The 16,045-nt window shown below is 43.1% G+C and overlaps 1 protein-coding gene across 3 annotated transcripts in view; it reads right to left on the bottom strand.

Annotated features, from left to right (window-relative positions):
- Positions 1-280: 280 nt before the first annotated feature.
- Positions 281-16,045, bottom strand: part of rasgrf2b (Ras protein-specific guanine nucleotide-releasing factor 2b) — a 160,659-nt gene continuing 144,894 nt past the window's right edge. For all 3 annotated transcript variants that reach the window (XM_054731605.2, XM_054731606.2, XM_054731607.2), the window contains 12 exons: positions 14,217-14,342; positions 13,262-13,351; positions 12,726-12,832; positions 12,009-12,121; positions 11,789-11,849; positions 9,442-9,545; positions 8,279-8,363; positions 6,882-7,079; positions 4,017-4,096; positions 3,815-3,932; positions 3,661-3,729; positions 281-1,396 (listed from right to left, as the gene is read on the bottom strand). In XM_054731605.2, the coding sequence (XP_054587580.2) occupies positions 1,304-1,396; positions 3,661-3,729; positions 3,815-3,932; positions 4,017-4,096; positions 6,882-7,079; positions 8,279-8,363; positions 9,442-9,545; positions 11,789-11,849; positions 12,009-12,121; positions 12,726-12,832; positions 13,262-13,351; positions 14,217-14,342 (1,244 nt within the window). In that variant the 3' untranslated portion in view covers positions 281-1,303. The remainder of the gene's footprint in view (positions 1,397-3,660; positions 3,730-3,814; positions 3,933-4,016; positions 4,097-6,881; positions 7,080-8,278; positions 8,364-9,441; positions 9,546-11,788; positions 11,850-12,008; positions 12,122-12,725; positions 12,833-13,261; positions 13,352-14,216; positions 14,343-16,045) is intronic.

Here is a 16,045-nt window from a genome sequence, read left to right on the forward strand (position 1 = left end):
CCGCTTGGTCCTAGAGCTCAACCAGTGTCAATTTAATATAGCGTAATATTGTTTTTGGATGGTAAAAAGTGCAGGGCTCAAAACTTGACTTTGGAGAGGGGGGGGGGGGCATGTCTCCCCCCCACAAAAAAAATTACGTCCATGCAGCTGACAGTTTACAGAAGCCAAAACAATCAAACTGCACACAAATGCTGCTAAAGCTTTGGGTTTTTACCACATTGAAACAGCAGAGGGAGATGTTTGCTCGTGTTTCAACATTGCATTCACTAGTTTACACCAACATGCTACAGTACCAGTCAGTGCACCATTCATTTTCTGGGGGGAAAGCAAACAAAAATTTCTTTTAGAGGAGTTTTTTTTAAAAGTTAAACAATATGCAAATTAGTCAATCATGGGAAACTGACCTACACTAGTGGAAGGCACTGGACATATATTCAAATTTGATATAATTCGTGTGGACGGTGGTTAAAAAAATACTTTTTCATCAGCAGAAGCCTGAAGCTAACATCTGACTAAAGAAAAAACTATAGAATACAAATCCTGACTGGGGGGAATCCAACATTTTTGTCAGTTAAATCTAAATTTGAGTTTAGTTCTTGTTTTGTTTTGGGGGTTTTTTTCAGCGTCGTGTTTAAAGAACACTAGTGCTTCATCAGACCTGGCCCATTGGGGATGCATAGTAGCTAAAAGGGTCACCCTGCTTAGAGCGATGCAGGAAACACTTAAAGGTCATGGGTCAAGAATTAAGGATGTGCAGACAGTTACAGCCTGAGCTGAAATCATGCAAGCTGACACCAGTGAGTCAAATCATTGGGGAAGGGGGGGGGGGGGGGGGGGGCAAGAACAAACACACACACACACACACGAGCTCTGACATCTCTCTGCCACACTTCCTGTAACTGCTACATCTCTGATATTTTCACCGACTCACATCCACTTTCTCTGAGCCCTCTTCCTTCTCTGCTCTCTCACGCTGTCTGAGGAAGAGTGATGTAATGCGCACCGCGCGCTTCACTGAGGAACGACGAGCACAAACAGCAACATGTAATTTCCTCAAAGTCTTTCAGGATAGACATCCAGCGAGCTCTCATCCTGTTCCGCTTGAAAACACCCAGTCCTTCAACTTTCAAGCTCTCTTCTTTTGCTGCTTCAGCATCCTGTAAAGGTTTCTCATTTTACACCGCTTTCTGTTTCTCAAAGCCTCTCTCTCTCTCTTGAATTCTCTCTATCGACTGATGAGACGGCGTGGGTGTGTCACCCTCGGAGGTTCGGCAGGCTCCTACAGAGCACAAGCAGCTCTGATTCAGGCGGGAAGCCTGGGCTCGATCTTCAGTGAGAGATCGTAAAGAGTGTCCTCATCCATGGTCAGAGTCTTGTCCAGGAGGTACTGAGTCACCTGGGTCATGAATATAAATCAAAAAGACAGTCAAATTATAGCTGAGAACATTATATTGTTATATTGTCAGCAGGTCTGCAATTGGACCAGTTTTGTGTCTCTCTGTTTTTGTTGGGCAGTGCTTAACACTACAGCTACAACAGAGAAAAACTACAAATATGGTGTTGGCTCAGGAACAGCGCTCATTTAAAATGGCTTTGGTGTAAACTTGGAACGGTTCTGAGTTGAGCCTGACACGTTGCGTTTGGAGACAGTTCGAAAGCTGACGGTGGATTCCTGGACCGGATGGTTTCAATGACATCTAGCCAGACTTTACGTTTACATATAAAAGACAGCTTGCCTGGATAATGGTTTCTAGTATGAATGAATGTCATGTGAGTCGTTCTCTGTGGGAAAACAGCTCTGGCACTCCTGTTTCAGGAAGTAGAAGTTAGACAGCACTTGGAGTTTTATTTCCTGATATTTGGACATCTCGTCTCTGATTGGCTAACAGCAACACAACTTTTCTACCGACTCCATTCGCTGTGCAACTTCGACGTTTTACCTCCACAAATAACAAAAGCCTGAAGGAGTTCTGCCATGTTGTGGACTTGCTTATGCTAACGGTTAGCTTCTATTAGCTAAGACACGCTCTGCTCTCTCCTGGATGCTAAAGCAACAACAGCATTCTCCATTGTGAGACAAGATGGGTGAGTCTTTGAATGATAATTTACAGCGACATATCATACTGGCTTTTTCTGACCCAAGCAGCTAATGCAGGAAATAGGGGTAGAAGACTATTTTCACGTTCAGCCTGCATGTGAAACTCAGAGTTCCCGACCATATTTAAAAAATAACAAGTAAACCAATCCACATGTGCTTTGTGGATTTGGAGAAGGCTTATGACCGTGTCCCCAGGGGCACCCTGTGGGGGACGCTCCAGGAGTATGGGGTGGGTGGCTTTCTGTTAAGGGCCATCCAGTCCCTTTACCAGAGGAGAGTGAGTTTGGTCCGCATAGCCGGTAGTAAGTCGGACCTGTTCCCGGTGAGAGTTGGACTCCGCCAGGGCTGCCCTTTGTCACCGGTTCTGTTCATTACCTTTATGGACAGAATTTCTAGGCGCAGCCGTGGTGTGGAGTGTGTCGAGTTTGGTGGCAGGAGAATCTCGTCTCTGCTTTTTGCGGATGATGTGGTCCTCCTAGCTTCATCCAGCTCTGACCTTCAGCTCTTGCTGGGTAGGTTCGCGGCCGAGTGTGAAGCGGCTGGGATGAGGATCAGCACCTCCAAATCTGAGACCACGGTTCTCGACCGGAAAAGGGTGGCTTGCCAACTCCGGGTCGGGGGAGAGGTCCTACCTCAAGTGGAGGAGTTTAAGTATCTCGGGGTCTTGTTCACGAGTGAGGGTAGGAGGGATCGGGAGATCGACAGGCGGATCGGTTCGGCGTCTGCAGTGATGCGGACGCTGAGCCGATCTGTCGTGGTGAAGAGGGAGCTGAGCCAGAAAGCCAGGCTCTCGATTTACCGGTCGATCTACGTCCCAATCCTCACCTATGGTCATGAGCTTTGGGTAATGACCGAAAGAACGAGATCGCAGATACAAGCGGCCGAAATGAGTTTCCTCCGTAGGGTGGCAGGGCTCAGCCTTAGAGATAGGGTGAGGAGCTCGGAGTAGAACCGCTGCTCCTCCGGATCGAAAGGAGTCAGTTGAGGTGGTTTGGGCATCTGGTCAGGATGCCTCCTGGACGCCTCCCTGGGGAGGTGTTTCGGGCATGTCCTGCCGGCAGGAGGCCCCCGGGTCGACCCAGGACACGTTGGAGAGGTTACATCTCCAATCTGGTCCGGGAACGCCTTGGGGTCCTGCCGGAGGAGCTGGTGGAGGTGGCCGGGGAGAGGACGGTCTGGAGCTCCCTAGTTGGGATGCTGCCCCCGCGACCCGGACCCGGATAAGCGGAGGAAGATGACGACAACGACAACAAGTAAAAAACTGTTTCTCATTGATCTTGCTTTTAAAAATGAACTTTGGCCATCTATCCTCTACAGCAGTGGTTCCAATAACAGAGGTGTGGATCCCGCTGTGGGTCACAAATTTAAATAATTGTAAAACAAATCCTGAAGCTACAGTTTTTTAGCTAAATTGTCACAAAAACTCAGCTAATGATCATAAAAGGATATAAGTAAATATGAGCTGAAGCATCTTTCTTTATGCCTTCCATTTTTAGCTTGTTATTTTGTTTGTCTGAATCAGAAAAGTTGTTGAGTATAAAAATAGTTTTAAATGCAAGTACCTTCGCTTGGTGCTCTATTCTGTAAGGTGTTTGCTGGAACTGTCGGATCTCTCGGATGATGTGCGAAATCTAGAAAATATAAAGAATGTACCTTGATGAGCACATTCATGGTAAATCTAAAATCCACCCATCATTTAGCATAGTTTAGTCCCACCATCCTCATTTTAGAGAAGTTAACAAGACCCTCTTCAGTAAAATTTGGAGTTCCTTCTTCAATGAAGGCCAAGTCGGTCAGATACATCCCCAGGTACGGCACACATGGAGGGTTGCAGCTGAAAGGAAACACTTCAGGTCGGTTGAACGGACTTTTGTTTTCTTCTTTGAGATTTGAAAGCAAAGAAGATGAAATGTCTCACTTTTTCAGCGTCTCCCTCAGATTTTTAAATCTTCCCTCAGAGGAAATGGTCTTCTGCAGTTTGTCCATCAGAGCTTTAGTCTAAACGAGACGACAAAGAGACATTTAAACTCAGACCAGTAGGGAGTGTATGTTGACCTCGGACCCAATGACCTTTGATAGAAAGCTAATTAAATGGTGTAGCTGGATTTGTGTGAGCCTTTTTATAAAATGTCATAAAGACTGTATGCTGATTGGATGAATATGCCTTTGATCTCTTTAGAGAAACTCATGCGTTCATCTCCAGCAGGCTGGACTATTGCAACGGTCTTTTGAATGGTCTTTCCAAAAAAAAAAAAGCTGTGAAGCAACCGCAGCTTATTCATAATGCTGCTGCTAGAATCCCAACAAGAACCAAGAGAACCGAGCACATCACTCCTGTTCTTAAAGAGCAAGTCGCCCCCAAATCAACTTTTGTTTCCTGATAAACTGTATAAACGAGTGTCTAAGCATGCTGTAGACATTAGAGGTGGGAAAAATGATCGATTCTAAGATGCATCGCGATTCAGCCGTGCATGATCCTGCATCGATGCAGCAACATGACATAATGAGATTTTCTCCCTATGTCTATGTCTATGTTCTGGACGCGCGAGGACAATAAAGTTTTGAGGTTTTACAATTACTTCTGGGGGCAGAGTTGCAACGACATGCGCACTGCGTTGCCCTAGCGCCAATTTAAAACAGAAAAGGCAGACAGGGATACAGAGCCAACATTACCAGTAATCAAAGATGTACCCGTTACATTTAAATCGGATGTCTGGGCTAATTTCGGTTTTGGGATCCTGGATGTGAAAGAATCACTTAACACAGTATTTGTTTACTATTTTTAAGTTCAGTAGTATTCTATCTTAAAGCTGCTCTACTGAAAACATTATTTCTTATATTATTTAAGTAATTATAGGCAGCACACTTTAAAAATTGTTGCTCACTATAGTGAATAGATGAATGTTCTGTTTTTCAGGGATTTTGAAATAAAAAAGAAATTGAAAACTATTCTACTGCTTTTATTAAGTAATGAACATTTTTGTGTGAAGATTCGTGATGCATTTCAGACTCAAATCGAATCGTTAGGCAGATAATCGGAATCGGATCGAATCGTGAGGCAGGTAGAGATGCACACCACTAGTAGACATGTGTAGTCAATAATTTGGCACTTTGGTGCAACTGAGTTAAAATTTGAATATTCTGCCTAAAACTGTCAGTGTTGCGTAGTCTTCAGGTAAAAACTCGGCACTAGGTTTGAATTTAAATCTGCAATCGCTATTGGTTACAAGGTACACTATAACATTAGCTGGGACATTATGATGTCACAATGTTGTTGTGAGCCAGTGTGTGTGTGTGTGTGTGTGTGTGTGTGTGTTAGTGGCTCCGCCCTCGGTCTGCCAGGTAACAGCATTTGTTGCATTTTTCAACAGGAAGTGGGAGTGGCGTTTGACTCTGGTAGGGAATGACTTGCTCTTTAAACCTCTACACTCGTTACCAGTAAACTGCAGAATCAATTTCAAAGTGCTACTACTAGTTTATAAAGCAGTCAATGGCACAGGGTCAGAATACATGCTGGATCTCCTTCCTGAGTATACGCCCAGCTCTGTGATTCTAAGGAAACAGTCAGCTGGTAGAACTCCGGGTCAGAACCAAACAGGGTGAAGCTGCTTTTAGCTACTACGCTGCACACTGTCATGTTCTGTGTCCCTTTGTTCCCCAACCCCTCCAGTTCCCACTCCAGGTTCTCCTTTTGTGCCTCATAGCGCCCTCATGTGTCCTTTGTCTGCATCCCATTTATGTGTCTCCTGTGTTCATTTAGTTATCCTCTGCCCTCCAGTTGTAGCTCCAGCCTCTTGTTCCCCAGCTTAGTGTATGTGTGTGTCAATGTGTGTGTGCATGTCCTGCCCCAGTTCATTGTATGTGTGTATGTGTTTGTGTGAGTCCTTCCCTCAGTATTAGGTTCAGTTTTATGTTTATTATCTGCCCTCCATTGGTTCTGTTTCCCCTATTTAGATCATTTGTGTCACCTGCCTTCCCTCCAGCCCTCACTCCACACACCTGCTTCCTGTTTCCTTAATTGTTCTCCCCGTGTATTTAAGCCCTGTCTTGTCTCTGTTTGGTGTCGGTCCATTGTTGCTGTCAGTGTGGGTATTCTGGCAGTCTCTAGTTCCTCATCTCTAGTTTTACTTGTACTTCTTGTGTCTCAGTTTTGGATCACTAGTTTTTGGATTTTGGACGTTTTTGGATTTTGGCTTCCAGCCTTGGATTTACTTTGGTTTCTTGATCATCCCAAAAATAAAAGGATTTTTATTTATTCAACCTCTGCCTTGTGTCATCCTGGGTTTCTGCATTTTTGGGTCCTAACCATCCTCAATCGTGACACACACAGATGGAATCAGCTTCCTCATGATCTCAAATGTGTACCAACTCTAGAAACTTTAAAACAAAAATGGAAGACTTTCATGTTTTCATCGGCCTTTGAATGAATGTTCTTCTGCTGCACCTTCAGCTCTGCATCTGCTCACTCCTAACTTTAACTTTGTTTCTTTGAAGTTTTTTAACAGAATTTTTGGTCACATTGATTTTAATGTTCTTGCTATTCTTGCTAATGGAAAGCACATTGAATTGCCTCTGTGTGTGAAGTGTGCTACATAAACAAAGCTGCCTTGCCTATTGTGTTTAGAAGAATCACTAAAGGACAACAATGAAAAATGGGAATTTTCTCGAAGGATTCACATTTAAACACACATATCTAACATCAGTGAGATTACTTGGATACACATTCAGTAAAAAAATAACATTTTCATATAAATTTGAGGTTATCTTTGCAGGAAAAACTCACTTGTTTGCTGACTTTAGCCCATGTCTTCTTTAGACGGTAGATGGCGCTGCGGTTGAGTGCCGATGTGATCTCCAGCACTCCGTTGTAGTTGTTCAGGCAGCGACAGATGTCTGCCACAGCCACCCACTTCTCAATGGAGCTGGCCCTTGAGCCCACATCGGTGTGGCTCATAATCTGGGACGCCACCAGGTTACTCATCTTCAAAAGGAAAGAAAGGTGTATTTAACCCTTTAGGCCCTAGGCCTTTTTTCTTTGGGCCCTGGTGCCTCCCAACTGGGGGCCTTTGGAGTTTCATGTCCCACGTGTCAGTGATTGTTTGCGTTCCCCGAGCACGGCTGCAGCTACAATCAAACCAGTTTAGATTGTAAACAAAGCACTTGTTGGTTTTTGATACGTTAAGATAAAATAATACTTGAACTTTATTTTGGAAGAGCAGCCCTGTGTGAAAGTGCTGACAGGATGGAGGTTGTGAGTTCAAATTCCATTTAGGAAATTTGTTCAATTGTTGGATTTATTCCAGGGGTCCTCAACTACATTTGCTCAAGGGGTTTTTATTCCAGCAGACACCAGAGAAGGGCAGATGCTCTTGTAAAATAAAGTTCACATATCATTGTGGGGCGACGGTGGCACAGGAGTTAAGAGCTCGCCCCGTAATCGGAAGGTTGCAGGTTTGAGCCCCGCTCAGTCTGTCGCTGTCATTGTGTCCTTGGGCAAGACACTTAACCCGGGTTGCCTGCTGGCGGTGGTCGGAGGGACCGGTGGCGCCAGAGCTCGGCAGCCTCGCCTCTGTCAGTGCGCCCCAGGGCAGCTGTGGCTACATTGTAGCTCATCCCCACCAGTGTGTGAATGTGTGTGTGAATGGATGAATGACTGATTGTGTTGTAAAGCGCCTTGGGGGGTTCCAGGACTCTAGAAGGCGCTATATCAAATACAGGCCATTCACCATTGAATCTGAAGGTAATTTAAAATGGCCTTGTTTCCCACCTGGGATGTTTGATTGTGGTTTTAGTTGTTTGTTTATTTATTTAGCAGACGCTTTTATCCAAAGCAACTTACAATCTATAACCTATAGGGCATGTTGTGATCTGTGGGGGAAACCGGAGTACCCGGAGGAAACCCACGCATGCACGGGCAGAACACGCAACTCCACGCAGAAAGGCCACAGCCGAGTTTCGAACCTGCGACCTCCGTGCTGCGAGGCAACAGTGCTAACCACTGCGCCACCATGCAGCCCAGTTGTGTTTGGAGAATGTGGACAGTTGTAGATATTTGGGACATGAAACTGTAGAGGCCCCCAACTGGGGAGCGTTAGGGTCAAACAGGTTAAATAAATCAGAATCAGGAGTTTGAAATGGAAATAAAACAATCTGCTGCACAGAGACATAATAGGAAGTTACGTCATTGAAGTGTTGGCTTGTTTTCATGATGTAAGGCGTCCTTTCGGTTTTATCCACCTTCATCCAGCCCTGGCCCAGGAACTCTCTTTGAGAGGAAAGACAAAAATGTGTTAAGTCCATAAGGTCAAATGAAGCAAATTACTGTAGAAACATAGAAACCCGTATCTAAAGAATCAGATCAGTGGTTCAGCTGGTCAGCTGTTTGTGTAGCTGCATCAGAAGAGATTGTGTTTAAATTATCAATCAAAAGTTATTACTTCATGTCTGAATAGGTTTCTAATTTCATGATCAAGAAAAACAAACTCAGATCATAAAATCCAAACATAAATTAATTTATGGAGAAAGTTTTGTTGAACTAAATGAGAAGAACTAGATGGGATGAGGATCAGCACCTCCAAATCTGAGACCGTGGTTCTCCACCGGAAAAGGGTGGCTTGCCAACTCCGGGTCGGGAGAGAGGTCCTACCTCAAGTGGAGGAGTTTAAGTATCTCGGGGTCTTGTTCACGAGTGAGGGTAGGAGGGATCGGGAGATCGACAGGCGGATCGGTTCGGCGTCTATCAATCACAGGCTCTCTGTCACTTTGAACAGGTAGTTAAAAATTTGGGCATGTCTCCGTCAGCCCGTGTGAGCTTGTTGGAGAGTCCTAGCAACGCATCAAGTGGTTGCGCGTGTCCGTACCTACCCAGACGGAGACGTATAAACCAGCCTTCCGTTTGGGGGATTGCTGTAAAGTCTCTGACTCAACAAGTCAGTGACTCCATGCAATCTCTTGGGGTTTCTTACAAAGGAACCTTTTCACTAATTGGCTTAATGAACTGAACTCAGCGCACTGATAAGTAGGTTCAGTTAGAACGTTTACTTTGTAAACATTCACTCTTGTTGTGATTTGACGCTGTATGAATTTATAGAGAGTAAAGACTTACGTGGCAGCACTAAAGGATGCAAAAGGTGACTTTGCATAATATGTCTCCTTTAACTTTCTGTAATTTGATTTCCATGAGTTATAACAGGAGGTTTCACCTGAAGTTTAATTACAAAAGTGACACAAAATCTCGTCTGTTTTCTTTGTTTTTCATATTAAAGTCTGTTAAAAAAAATCCATGCTAGTGTCTCTGTTTGCCCTGATAAATAGAACACTGATAATAACAGCTGGGGACCGACTCATAAGGAATGCTCCTGAAGACGATGTGATCCAGCAGAGTGATCTGCTCAGCCAGCTCCATCGCAGACAGAGACTCAAAACACTCCGCCTTCGGACAGTCCGCCTAAACACACGGAAGCAAAAAGATAAATAAATAAATTAGATATAACAAGAAGATATAAATAAAAGTCTAATGAAGATGTGATGGATATGGCTGATGACAGATGACTGACTTAGAGAGCAAGGCTCATCAGAGGGTGCCTTTATCCTCTGCTGTCTATTGGAGAGGACCGTGGGGATTGACCAAGATTTCATATCACATGTGATGCCCAATTATTATTAAGACAGTGTGGTTTACTGATTTAATATTATTGCTTCATCTTGAGGGGATGAGCAGGAAAATATTAGGCAGATCTCTTAACTCATTCACTGCCAATGACGACTAAAGTCGTCATTTGCATTTTTTTACTTTTTGGGCATCGGAACGAGCCCCCGCGCTGAGAGAACAAACATCTCAGCTCTGAAGCCGATCTTCATCCGCATACGTCACACATCACATGATCAGGAAGCAGAACATCCATGTGTTAGGAGATCGTTTTGGGCCGTTCTTGTAAAAAAAAAAGGGAGGCGCGAACCGGAAAAGCGTCTGCCGATCACAATTTGACAACGGATTATGAAAGAACGGATAACGCTCGAAACACGCGGATTCTTCCTGATGTAAGAGGTGAGTCTCCTCTTTGTTTTGGTTGTTTTGGCGTCGACATCATCCTAGCGTGCAACGTTCTGTGACTCTTAAAAAGGAACAGTAAAAACGGTGAGAAACGCTGGCAGCGAAGGCCGTTAGTGATCAGAAAACGGCTGGCAGTGAATGAGTTAATAGTTAGGGATGCATTTGGGTGTAACGGAACAGAATGACTGTTATTTTCCCCTCCTCAACACTGGACTAGTCTGCATGAGATATAACTCAAGGTCTCATGCATTCCTTCTAACCTGCTTATTTTCAACTCAACAGAAGAACGAAGAATGAACTCTTTTCTTTTAATTAATCAAAGAACTCTATTTTAATAAAGCTAATCCATCAAAGTGTTAGTCAATAAATAAGATGTGACCGACCTGTGAAATCAAAATATTAATTACTTTATTATAATCCTATAGAATATAAAAGTAATATGACTTTAAATGTTCCAACAGGACTCATTTCACGTAGCGTTAAAAGACATGACACATTACTTTCACTGATCCAATCAGAATCTCACAGATCTGACGGAGGCGTGGTTTGGATGCTGTTTGGTGATTTTTCATTCGACCATAAACCAAAACATCCGAAGTATAAAACTACGCCACGTCAGCTCTAACGCCAGTTCAAAGCGTTCCAGAGAAAGTGACGGAGTGGCCAATCCTGATCTCAACTCTTTAACCAAAAGAACCAACGACAAGCTGAAAAATTCGTCCCTATTCCAACAGCGACAACAGTTCCCTTCAGAATAAAAGCTGAACCATCCAGACCAAGGCTTGGTACTCACCAGACGCCAACAAAATGTCGTGTACCCGGAAGTAACTCAAAGACGGGTCTGATCGGAACCGCGGCTTTTCCTACCGGCTCGGTTCCAGAAAGGGTCAAGCTGGATCTCGATATTCCTGATCTACAGAGGACTTCCGCGAAGGGTAGGTAGACCGACATAATGGGGTCTCATGTGTTTATGAACCTCCCAACCAAAGCTTAATGCAAAGACATCACCTTCAGTTCCCTTCAGAAATAATCGCTTCTCAGGATTTGCTGGTTCTGATTTAACATCACACGTCATCCATTCACCGCCTCATCCACTTTAGTTACACCATACATTTAGTTTTGAAGTCAGTCTAGTTTAATTTGTTAGTGATAAAATCCTTAACTTTTAAACTTGACTCTCTCTCTTCTGTTGTCTCTGAGTGAATATGTAGCGGTTATCTAATCCCTGCAATAAAAAGACCCAATCTTCTGGTTTAAATAACTCTTCCCAGATCCGTAAGGTGGATTTCATATTTCCTATGGAATCCCACGCCTTATGGCTCATTAAATAACACGTAATCTATTTCATTACATGCGTTGTTTTCAATTCAAGTCAAATTCTTTGGTTGAGTAAATGTAAGAAATGGCACATATAATGAAAATGACTAAATATTTCATGTTAGGCAATAATATGCATTTAGGTAAAAGCTGTTTCATGCTAAATCGTAAGCCTGCTCAATATTTTAACAGGTGTTTCAAAACCAAGGAAATAACCGTTTTATTAAATCCTTATGAAGGCTCTTACTTTGAAGGCGTGCTGAATATTTATTGAGATTTGGACAAAAATGTAAACCAATTAAATGCTCTAATAATCTCACCATCTGTAAGATGTCTTCTATTCTTAGCTGCGCGTCGTCCTGCTCATCTTGAGAAAGGGCACTAGCAGACAGACAAACAGCATCAAATAGAAGAAAATTATATTCATAAGAACATCGAATAACTCAGCAGAATAATGGTCATGTTTAATGATCTTCTAAAAGTGATACCAGAAGCATGGCTCTCAAAAAACCATGTTGCTGAGTGTCCTAGATGTTGTACCTTAATATGTTGGCAGTAGCTTTTCTCTCCTGGGGCAGGAGGTCTGGATCTCTGAGCACTTCCTCCAGGAGATAGACCACAGACATCTTCAGCTCCCCGTTCATCTCAAAGTCCTAAACAAAAGGGCAGATGAACACAGACACGACTAAGATCTGAGTAGCTATAAATCGCTGGAGAAGGACCATTTATTTTTATCTCAAACCCCCAAATCGCTACGCTTTACACTTCCTTTTCCTTTCAGCTCCCGCTTTGATTTAACTCGTATTTAAACGTCGTGTTAACAAGTCTTTCCTGCTCTTTAGACCACTAATAGATATATGAAAGTGTACATGCACTGCACACACATATGTGTTAATAAGGTGACCAGAGCCAGCCCCTTCATCGCTGTGTTTTGCATTATAAAAGAGAAAAACACAAAAACAGATGGACTAGAAGGTCCTCCGCATGGAGAGTCAGGGAATTACCTTGATGTTCAGTCTGCAGGATGGAAGGAAGCAAGTTGTTGTGCGTGTGTTTATAAGTGAGAGTGGCAGAGCAGCATGTAAATCCATCAGTCATCTGCTTTAATTAGACCACAGACTTTATAATCTGCGCAAAAGAGAGAACCTCCTCCACACACTCACACACACACACACACACACACATGCACATTCATGTACACAAACAGATGGACGGACACACACACCCACACACACGCTACAGTGGGTGGAAACAAACCTGTGAGTGTTTGGAGACCCAGTGACGCAGCACGTTGAGGACTCTGTTAGTCGCAGCTCTGCGGATGATGAACTCTTTATCACAGGTTCTCTCAGAGTTGGTAAAAGCTGCAAGAGGAGAAAAAAATGACAAAAAAATCTTCTAAGTGTTTAACCCTCTGGAGGCCGGCGTTGCAGATTTGCAACAGTTAAAACCTACCAACCTGGTTACTCTACAAACGTATTTCATGAGCATCTTTTAACTCTGAAGTACCCCTGAAGGACTTAGTTGGTCGTCCTTTTATCAAAACTTACTTTGAGCCTGAGTGGGTTAATCTGCATGCATCAGACTTTTATGTGAGCAGTGTTTTAGCAGATCCCTCCACCAACTGAGCTGTGAAACATCCACAGATCCAATTAATATCTCACTGGTAGGATGACTTGGATTTAAAATGAGTTCGATGAAGCTGAAAACAGTTCCAATGGTGCGCGTGCACGTGTGTGTGTGTGTGTGTGTGTGTGTGTGTGTGTGTGTGTGTGTTTGTGTGCGTGTGTTACCTGGTGGAGTACCGTGTCCTGCTGCTGCAGTTGCAATAGCAAAAGCTGATGCAGGAGAAACTGAACAGCGGGAGTTCTCTCCAGACTGGACTGCAGATGCACAGACACATCAATCATCATCAGCTGCAACACAACGCAGTTAGATCTATCGCAGCTGTTGTAATAAAAACAAACATGAGGGCAATCAAATTACTTTCAGTTCAAATATAAGATTACACCCGGTCATAAAACTTCACATAGTGTGAGTATGGAAATATATATCTCTATTTCTTTGAGAAAAAACTTTTTTACACCAATGGATACTGGACAAAACTGTTACTTGGATTCTTCAGGACTCCTCAGGTAAAAAATCTGCACTGCATTTGAATTTCTATCTGCCATCGCTATTGGCCAAGAGGTACCCTATGACATTTAGCTGCTACCATATGATGCCACAATGTTGTTGTGAGCCTGTGTGTGTGTGTGTGTGTTAGCGGCTCCGCCCTCCCGGTCTGCTAGGCAACAGCATTTGTTGCATTTTTCAAACAGGAAGTGGGAGTGGAGTAATACTCTGGTAGGGGGTGACTTGCTCTTTAACAATAAAAATTCAGAACCCTCCAGCCAGCTGAGAAGGAAACCTGATTCACTTTGACCAAACATGACTGAGACATTAGACTGTTTATATGTTTGTTATTTTACAGTGTTAATTATGTCAGTTTGAACAACTGCTGGGTACACCTGAAGCATTACAAATTAAAAAAGCTCTGATTGTTTATATAACTGGACTCTAACCGTTCCATAAAACTCTAATGTCTTCCTCAGACACCTTCATAAACTCAGATGTTCAGTTTAAGTTGTAGTTTGGAGTCAAAGCTGACGTCGGGCTCATGTTTGGCAGATTCTTTTGGAATCAGCTCAGTTACTTGACATGGTGCTGTGGTGTAATCATGAGTAATAAACACTGCCACAGTCTTACCTCCAGGCTGTCTGTAGCGGAGGTGTCGAGGCGTGGATGGAGAACGACACGGAGACACGTCTCCGGCGTCACTGCTCTGCGGAGACTCCGGGATGATTTTCTCCAATGACACAGATTCCAGCACAGCTAGACAGGAGGAGAGCAGGATGAACGACAGTAACAGAGCCGGTTATGGTGATGGCTATTAGGGCCGGACAAGAAACCGTCAGATTTGTGGGAAAAAACTGCAACAATGCAAAAAAAAAATCATTTTAATAGTAATAATTAAAATGTATGATTTCGATTATAATTTGATTAAACCTCTTAGAGCTTGTGTATTTACTTATATAAATGCATTTATTTAGGTAAAGATGCAAGTGACTTCTTTAAACATTAAGTGCTTTCCTGTTTCAAGTCACTGATTTGAACTGATTTTACCTGTTGATCATCATCGTACACACACACACACACACACACACACACACTGCATGAGCGTGTGTATGCTAATGAGAGAGTCTAACCGATGGTGCCCCCAAGGGGTGGCCAAGGATGGCCATGGCCACCCTGAGAAAATTGGTGACCCCCCAGCAAAAAGCCAGTGTTAACGAATAATATTAGTGTTCACGCAAACCATAAATTGATCTTATTTCTTCAAAAATATAATAAAAAATACAATTAATGAGTAAAGAAATAATCAGAATAAAAAAATACATATGTTTCTGCTGCTCACCATTTTAACAAAGTTTTTATCTCCATAGTTTTTCGTGAACACAGTGTAACAGAATGAAATGACTGTTTTACACCTAAAGGTCATTTCCCCTCTCCTCAGCAAGAACTAATCTGCATGAGATATTGCTCAAGGTCATGCATCTGCTTCTAAACTGCTTCCTTTCCAGCCCAAGAGAAGAGTGAAGACAAAGGACTCTTCCTTTTTTTTTAAATCAAAGAACTCTATTTTTAATAAATCTAATCAAACAAAGTGTTAGTCAGTAATAATGTGGACCAACCTGTGAAATGACAATGTTATGATTACTAAGTTTTAATAAGTAATATGACTTTAATCTAGCTGCACTAGACATCCTGATCCACGTAATGTAAATACACATTTTATCTTTCTCATCCAATCAGAACCTTCCTTTCTGAAGCGTGGCGTAGTCTCTGTGGTGTTTATAAATTTGTCTAACTTTGATTCGACCGTAAAACAAAACATCCAGATTAATAAAACTAGTCCCACGCCATCTTAAGGCCAGTTCACCGCATGCTAAGAGAAATATCGGACCGGCCACCCGGACTTCCTTTTTAAGCAAAGAACCAACAAGCTGGATAAAATCTGTTGCACTTTACCAACCAAGCAACGGTCCCTTTCAGAATAAAAGCTGAATTCACTGACCCTCCGGGTCCATCTGACGCTGTCAACCAACTGTCGCTTTTTACCTGGAGACAATCCCAAGACTAGTCTGTCGTACTGCTGACGCTGTTTCATCGGCTCCGGTACCGAAAGGGGGGTCTGAGGACCTGGCATTCTGGATCTGTACGGAGGACTCATCCTGAAGGGTGTGTGTGGAGCGACAAAATGGCGTCTCATGTGTTTATGAAACTCTGATCATAGCTTAAGAGCAAAACATCACTTCATCACTCAGACTTGCTTCTCCGGATACGAGAGTTCTGATTACAACGTCACTCACACACACACACCATCCATCTCACGTCTCATTCACACCAAGATCCATTCATCACTTAGAGTTTAGAGTTAGTCTTGTTTAAAATTGTTTAGAAATAAATCTTCTTAAACGTTTTAAAGGCGACTCTCTCTTCTCTTGTCTCTCAGTTAATACGAAGTGTTACATAAT

The sequence above is a fragment of the Nothobranchius furzeri genome, chromosome 17 (assembly GCF_043380555.1).
Source record: "Nothobranchius furzeri strain GRZ-AD chromosome 17, NfurGRZ-RIMD1, whole genome shotgun sequence".
NCBI lineage: Eukaryota > Metazoa > Chordata > Actinopteri > Cyprinodontiformes > Nothobranchiidae > Nothobranchius > Nothobranchius furzeri.